Source organism: Cyprinus carpio, chromosome A1 (assembly GCF_018340385.1).
Source record: "Cyprinus carpio isolate SPL01 chromosome A1, ASM1834038v1, whole genome shotgun sequence".
Classification (NCBI taxonomy): Eukaryota; Metazoa; Chordata; class Actinopteri; order Cypriniformes; family Cyprinidae; genus Cyprinus; species Cyprinus carpio.
In genome coordinates, this window is record NC_056572.1 from 23,393,793 (window position 1) to 23,402,026 (window position 8,234).

General features: G+C 36.4%; 1 protein-coding gene across 9 annotated transcripts in view; it reads left to right on the plus strand.

Moving 5' to 3' along the window:
* The window catches only part of LOC109056953 (serine/threonine-protein kinase DCLK2-like), a 45,235-nt gene extending 37,348 nt beyond the window's left edge, over nucleotides 1-7,887 (plus strand). For 4 of the 9 annotated variants that reach the window (XM_042758213.1, XM_042758205.1, XM_042758228.1 and 1 more), the window contains 3 exons: nucleotides 759-845; nucleotides 1,119-1,232; nucleotides 5,520-7,887. In XM_042758213.1, coding sequence (XP_042614147.1) covers nucleotides 759-845; nucleotides 1,119-1,232; nucleotides 5,520-5,816 — 498 coding nt within the window. In that variant the 3' untranslated portion in view covers nucleotides 5,817-7,887. Of the gene's footprint in view, nucleotides 1-758; nucleotides 846-1,118; nucleotides 1,233-2,713; nucleotides 3,325-4,405; nucleotides 4,419-5,519 lie in introns of those variants that run through there. The other 5 variants (XR_006160255.1, XR_006160260.1, XM_042758242.1 and 2 more) reach the window with 5 other exon arrangements.
* The last annotated feature ends 347 nt before the right edge of the window (nucleotides 7,888-8,234 follow it).

Consider the following 8,234-nt stretch of genomic DNA (forward strand, 5'->3'; position numbering starts at 1 on the left):
ATCCTCCCCCTCTCACATTCACCCCATCCAGCTTTAGAACTGTTTTGCTTGCTGGGTTTCTAACATGTTATTCTGCACTGAATGACAGAATTTTTGCTGTGTGCAAATGTGGACAAGCAGTCCTAATATCAGATTTATTTATTTATTTATTATTTTTTGAATAATTAAACATTTTAGATCATGTTAATGGTCTTTTTATTAGGAAATCAGGCCAGTATCTTGTATTTTATATATCATACCATAATTCCTTAACTCCCCTCGAGAGCTGACTGAGCATGCTCCGCTCCCAGACGAACAACGCAAAGATTGCGTGTATTCCCGCCCATAATGAAGCACGGGCAGGGAGGAACACACAGTCTAAAATGTTGCTTGTCACTCTTTTTGCAAACACTCACCGAAATAAAGAATCGTGCACTGGCACAAACACACACACTTTCTCAGACAAACGGAGACATAGAGTGCTTACTAAAGAAGCAGAAGCTAACGCTGTTTTCACAGCATGTGCATTTAATAAGCTTCCTGGTCACTATGTCATCCCATCTGTGATGTCTTGCCATTCCATTGGACTGATTTCACACATGGTTCAGAGCGTGGTCACGCAGAGACGTTCCCAAAGCGTTTTTGATGCAGTCCGAGTTCCTAAAGGGGAACTATTTGTTTTCTGTCCTTTTGTGTACCTTTTCTATTTTTATGATAAAATGTAGTACATTTTCTTGACATCTGTTTATTGAAAATATGATCATGGTGTGTTTGCACAGGACTTGATTGGTCACATGCTGCAGGTGAATGTGGAGGCCAGATACACAGCAGAGGATGTTCTATCTCACCCCTGGATCACAGAAAATGTGTGTAAAAAGGTTTAGTGCTGTGTATGTGTGTGTTTTTTGTCAAGTTAGATAATGCATGTGCTACATTACAGTATCAGAATTCTATTTATAAAATATAATATACCAAAATGCGGCATGATTGGCCACAAGGGATACTCAATCACATACTCATAAAACATTATTTGTGTCATTTGAGCTGTAACCTACAATTTAGTCTGAATGTTTTGGTGAACACAGTTATATTGCTCGCCATTAGACTGGCCTATCCTAATCCACTTCTATAACCAACAGGAGGATGCTGCAATGGAAAACAATATGAAGATGGAAGTGGCAGGTAAACTCAAAAAGCACTTTAACTCTGTGCAGAAACAGAGCAACATTTCCCCTGGAGTCTCTGTTATTGTGGTGAGCACACACACTCACACACGAGAAACAGTCTGCACATCATAACTGCAGCTGCTGTCGTCTGTTAATATGCTTTGCTTAAAAAATAACCAATGTCATCCTCTTGGCCCCTGATGATTAGTACTTGGATTACACATAATTCCGAAGCATAGCCGTCACTGAAATTACAGCCACTGTGGACACCAGCATCAAATCAATCAGTTTGTCTCCCTCAGCACTCATGACTTACATAACTGCTAAATCTCAGGAAATATTAGAGATTATTGTATTGTAAGCAAGCACAGGCCAAAATATGCCAGGGCTATAAAATAGGACATGACTTTAGAAAACAGCACATCAGGTGCAAGTAAAAAAAAATCAGGCTTTATTTCTCCATAGAAATTTTATTATATTTTAAGTGATAATGTTTAAACCTGTCAACACAGATATGCCATAAGTAACATGATTTTAACTTTTGAAAACCTCTTTAAATATGTTCAAATGCCAAATTCATGGTTAAAAACTACCTTACTACCCATAATCAATAAATCGATGAGAGCCAACCAAAGACTTTTTACTATGACTATAAGTCATTAGCTTTGTATTGTACCTTTTTTGTTTCCAAATACATAATGCATTATACGGTATGTTTTTAATGTTTTTGTCTTTTATGCTCACCATTTACTTTATCAAAAATATAGTAAAAACAGTAATATTGTGAAATATTATTACTATGTAAAATATGTATTTTCTATTTAAATATATATTCAAATGTATTTTATTCCTGTGATGCAAATCTGAATTTTCAGCAGCCATTACTGCAGTCTTTAGTATCACATGATCCTTCAGAAATCATTCTAATATGCTGATTTGATGCTTACAAAAAAATGTGTTAAATACAGGACCAAGCCCATTGAAAAAAAAAATTGAAAAAAGTGTTGCTCTATATAGTGCCTGAAAATTGCTGAAGGACTCATCATAATCCTTTTATTGCTTGACAGAATGTACTTTATGAGCTCAGAGGGAGACATGGGTGAAGCATTTTCAGCCATTTCCACCCCCATGTCTTATTAAATTTCCATCCCAGTTCACTGCCATAAACCCCATAAACGCCATAAACCCCTCACTGCCAGCCTTGTCTTAGTTCTTCTCACTGTCATTAAGGTGTTTGTCTCTGTAAATGTGTTGTTTTCAGTGTTGTCACTGGTCTTCACCTTGTCTACATTGTCACTATGAAGCATTTCATTTTTGATGTTTGAAATTAAAACCTCAGTATATATTAAAATAACTGCTAAGCGGTATATTGAATAGTCATGATATATTTGCATTGATTCTGCTGGAGATAAATTATATTAGTGAACATTCTGATGATACTAATTTAAGCGTTGTATAGGAGGCTTTTGTTTATGGCATTTTCCTTTATAATACATTGTTAAAACCCTAAGCTTTTTAAAAAAAAAAATCTGTGGACCTTTTTTTGTTAATTGCACTGCTTGAAAAAGCAGCAGCAGCAGCAGGGACTCTGGCTGAATGGGCATTGATGTGAATCTCATTTGACAGTTTGAACTGTAAGGGCAGGGCTGTACTACACCCCTTCCTTGCTCTCCCAAGACCCGAAGTGATGTCTACCACTGGATATTGGGTATTTGACTCCAAACCTAAACCTCTTTTTAATGAGCTTGAGTTCTTTGACTACACTAAAATCTAGCAGCCTCTGCACTTTGACTGCCTCTTATTCACTCTCACTGGATTTTTCAGCATTTGCTGGTCATGCATCTAATTCTAGACAACAATCATACCATACTTTGTGTTCCAACCATAACCTGGTCCACTTTTTGTCTTTCCATCTTATCATTCCACTCCACGTTCATGGTGGCTCTCTAAATTAATTTATTGCTGTGATATTCTGCTTTGTTGCATTATTGCTGTATATCGTTTTCTTTCTTAGCTGGAAGGTTTGTATTAGCGTGCATGCCATACTGACTGCTTGTAATATTAACACTCCAATTCAATGGGTTCTCTCTCTCTCTGTTAACTAATCCAGACATAGTCTATTTCATGGCAGCTGCCAAAGTCTCACTCTTAGGACCTTGACCATTGCCATCAAAAATTCTTGATAATTTTGATAATATGAAAATCTGCCATCTTCTGGCAGTATTGTAATATAATAATTTAAATGTATAAATCTAATGACCGGGGGAGAGAGATGCTTAATTTTGCACAAAAAAATTGCCTTGGATTAAATTATTTACTGAAAGTTTTAATGAGATAAAATTGAGATAAAATGGGGATTTAGTTTTTTTCCTTTTAATTGAATTTGTATTTTATTTTATTTTAAAGCCAGTATATTTATATTTATTAATATGGTCCAGACTTGTCCTATTTGTTTTGTCAGCTTTCTTTTCAACTGGTTTTGTCTACAGCTGAGGAACGTACCAAAGAAACCAAAACATGTCACAATTGAAAGGAATAGCTCACCACAAAATGAAGCTTTTGCCAATTATTCACCCTCATGTCATTCCAAATATACTGAAAGAAAAGAGTTTTTTTTTTTAAAGAACTGTCACATGGATATTTTCCATACAATGACAGTTCTTTATAACCGTGGTCTGTCAGGTTTTACAAAAAAAAAAAAAAATGTATATATATGACTATTTTGCTATATTCCATGTGTTCTGAAATGATAGCTGTGTAATGACCAGACTACAGCTGATGCACTGATAATCAGCTCTCAAATTAAATATGGTTTCTATGGCATCTATCTGACGTCAGTAATAACAAATGTCTTATAATCACACGTCATTACATCAAACTTGCAGCATAGATGCAAAAAGTAATCAAATGGCTTCAGAAGAGTGGTATGGACTATATTCACATGCTTTTATATTGCTTTTTGGAACTTGACAGCTTCTTTGGATAAGAAAATCAGCATCATGTGTGTTTGGAAACATATGAGGGTGAATAATGTCAGAATGTTCATTTCTGAGTGTACTGCCCCTTTAAGTGGCTATATTTTTGCTTCAGTCGGGCAAGCTGAGTGTTTCTGAAATAGTCCTTGTGAGATGTCCCTCAGCGGAAGTGTTAGAGGTTATGTTAGTGCTGTGTATGAATTTGTGCTGTATGTGCTCAGTGAGTAAGACTAGTCTCTGTCCTCTGCTTCTGCTCTCCCCATGGCATTGCTATCCTTTGACTAGCTCCAAGGCAATGGTATGTACTAACACTAACTGCTATGCTCCTCCCTCCCCGCCTCTGTCTCCTCACACATACACTTTTATACTGGGAGAAAGTGACAATAACATCACTGAAGATGATAGTTTTCCCCTACTAGACATGGGAAGTTGACAGCTTAGAGAATTCTTGACTCGCTTTAATGCCGTCATGAACTTCAGTGCTGTTTTTCACTCTCTGCCATTTTTTTTTTTTTTTTTTTTTTACTGCGGTGGTCTTCTCCCACCTGTGATGTGATAGTATTGACTTTTCAGTGAAACCAGGTCATGTATATTGTCTACTATACCTTAGTTTGAACATGTTTCTTCTTACAGAAATGGGTGAAAACACAGAACAGCTTGCTTTATTACTTAAAGGGATACGCAAAAGTGAAAATTCTGTCATCATTTACTCACTCTCATGTTGTTCCTGTGCCTTTCTTTCTTCTGCAGAGCTCAAAAGGTGTTTTAGTGTCATTATTCTGTTACAGTGTCAAATTATTAATTTTAGTCAAAAATACTAATGCTATTGCACAGATGCTAACTACTTATATCCGTGGTGTCACCACTATTTCTGCCCAATTAAATATATATATTAAAAAACAAAAATGTAACTTAACTGCACAAATTATTTTCACCCTACAAATATGCCAAATTTTTGCAAAGTGTCAAATGCAAATGAAAAATGACCCTTTTAAAGCCAAGGTCACACTACATTTTGACCACGTGAAATTTCTGCAACAGTCATGACATCACTTTCTTTTAAAAAAAAAACATAATTCAACATATATATGCATTCACATAGCATAATTCCCCATTAAGTGTTTTTGTACAGTGAAAGTCACCTTGTCTTGTGGACCAACATATATTTTTTGTGTTCCACAGAAGAAATTCTGCCATATAATTTTGAAACAAGATGAATAAATGATGACAGAATTTTTATTTTTGGGTGCACTGTCTTCTTAAGATTGAAATGATCTCTTTCTCTTCCTCCCAGACCATAACTTCATCTCACTTACTCTTTCCCTACTGAATTGTTTCCTTTCCATTTTTGGGTGGGTGCACATCATGTGAATATTAACATATTGTCTCTCTCCTGTAGAACACAGCTCTAGATAAGAAAACCATCCAGCTTTCCCGCCGGCGTCAGGACCGCAGCCCCCCTCCTCCAGGAAAGAGCACTTCCTCCACCCACCCAGAGAGAAGACGCTCCCAAAGGGGACGCTCATCTGTCCAATCAGAGGACTCTAGGAGTTCTGCTCCCATTGAGCCTTTAGCCTCAACAACCCCGAATGCACCATCAGCACCTCTGCCCTCCCCTCACTCTGCCCAACCTCCTCACTTCCCAGAATGCAGTGCTGAGGCTGAGGTCAGCAAGGGCCTGCAGAAGAAAGAATAATACTACTTAGAGAAACAATATGGAGACAATTTCAAATATAAATGCATAGATACATATATTTATGTAACTTCATACTAGCTAAACTTCATACTAGTTAAAAGGCTAGAATACACTACATGACTTTTGCCCCGATTTGTATAGTCTGGACGAGTACATTGTCCAAAGTAAGAGCCAGTCTGCAGATTTCACAAAAAAAATTGTGTATGATGAGCAGCACAGACTTCAATTTCTTTAGTTACAGATTATCATTCCACCAGTTAAAGAGAATATCAAACGTTGATATTTGAGACGATTATAGAACACATATATTGACATTTGTGTGTCTCCTTGCAGTGAGGTGAGTTCATTCTGAGTGAGTTTCTTGTGTTTGGAAAGGCATGAAAGCAGGGTTGCCAGGTCTGCGAAACAAAACTATACCAGTGATTAATCAAAAATGGGCCAAAACTAGCCCAATAACCCTACCCTAAATATCAAAACTCAAAATATGCCTAAAATATATATAATTTTTTTTTGTTACTGTTCTGCGATATACACAATTTCAACTTGAAAGTCACCATGTAGCCTAGTAGTAATTATAAACAGTATGTTTTCATATAGGAGCTCAAAAGTTCCCTACTAGTGCCCGTTCCTCAAAAAACTTAACATCCAGCACAGTTTATAAAATATTTCAAAATAGCATTTCAGTTCAGTGTAAGAAGATGTTTTGAAGAATGTGGGTAGCTAAGAGTCTCTGGTCCCCACTGACTTCCATAGTATATATTTTCTATACTGTGGAAGTCAGTGGGGACCAGCAGCTGTTTTGACACACACATTATTCAAAATATCTTCTTTCATGTTCGACAAAAAGAAGGAAATTCATACGTTTTGCACAACTTGAGGGTTAGTAAGTAATTGATGACAGAACTTTCATTTTTGGGTGAAGTATCCCTTTAGCCTGCAGCAACAGCAGTTCCACTGGAAAACAGTGGACTTGGCAACCCTATGTGATCCTCAGTCTTTTATTATATGCTGTCTAGTTTTTCTCTGTAACTATTTACAAAGTCAGCAAGTTTATGACACCTTGTGTTTTAAAACATGTTCTGTTTTTAAAAGTCATTTAGTGTCATCCAGCCTTTAACATAGGACATTCAGAACTGTCTGTCTGTATAGTGGCCGTCTGCTTGTCTCCCTGTCTTCTTCTTCTTCCAGTTTGGCTTCCGATTCCAGCATCCAGAGAGGGAACGTAATGTGTGATTGATTGTATATAGGCACTTTGGATATGAAAGATCCGCTCTGCTTTTGTATTTACTGACGTGAACAGGTCACGTTCCAGTTATGAATAGCTAAACACTTTTTAGGGTGGATGTAAGTGTGCTACTGGAAAAAGACTTTGAAACTGGCAAAAAAAAAAAAAAAAAAAAAACACTTGTCCTGCTGAAACTTGAAAGTACGTTTTCTTTGAGTGTATGTATGAAAACAGACTGCTTGACTTTTTGACTCTGCTGAAGAAACAAGAAAGCAATTTGCATTTGTTAGTGTGTGTTTTCTTAAGAGGGTGTGCCTAGCACTACTGTATACTGGGGTCATTTTGCAGTAGTTTAGAGTTGCCTTTATATGAGCCAGCAAAGCAAGAAATCTGTAGGGATCGTTAATAGTTTTGTTCTTTTGCTAATTTATTTGTACAGATTAGACAAAATGTGAAATTGTATTTTAGAATAGTTTGAAATTTTTTGATCCAGAGTCATTAAGTGCATGATATTTTGATTTTTCTGTTGCAAAAGTATTAGATTGCAATCTAAATTCTTGGATTTGTCCTCTATTGTTCCATAGGCTACTTCTGTACTTGTTATCTCTTTGCTCACCATGGCACTGATTTCCTGAAACTGTCAGTCTGCAGAGTGATTGAGCTGGTTAATAAAGGTATATGACATGATGCACTACTTTTTTTTTTTTGACATGCATTGGAGGTTTTGAGAAATATGGCAATATTCAGTATCATCTCTGGAAGGCTAGATTTCATAGATGTCATTTTCTGTTAGTGTTCTTTATCATCACGTAATCAAAGTAATGCAATAAAATTACCTTGCTGTTATCCTTGTCTTGTCCTTATTATGATATATGATCACAGCAAAGCTACAAAACAACCAAATAGTTAAAAGTAATGATTTCTGTCTAGCAATAAAACAGCCGCAATGCAACAGTCGCCATCTGATGGTTGAAGGACGATACTACATCAAATTAACAGATTACAAGTTTCAAACTGCCACAATTTATTTATTTATTATCATGTGTGGTCTTTACTAGTTATGGTCTTACATGTGTATACCTTTTTTTTTCAGTCTAAATATTTTACATTGACTAAGATTTAGGCCAGGGGCCTGTGTGCCTAAGACCTTAATTAGCTGGTTCAGGTGTGTTTAATTAAGAATGGAGCTAAAC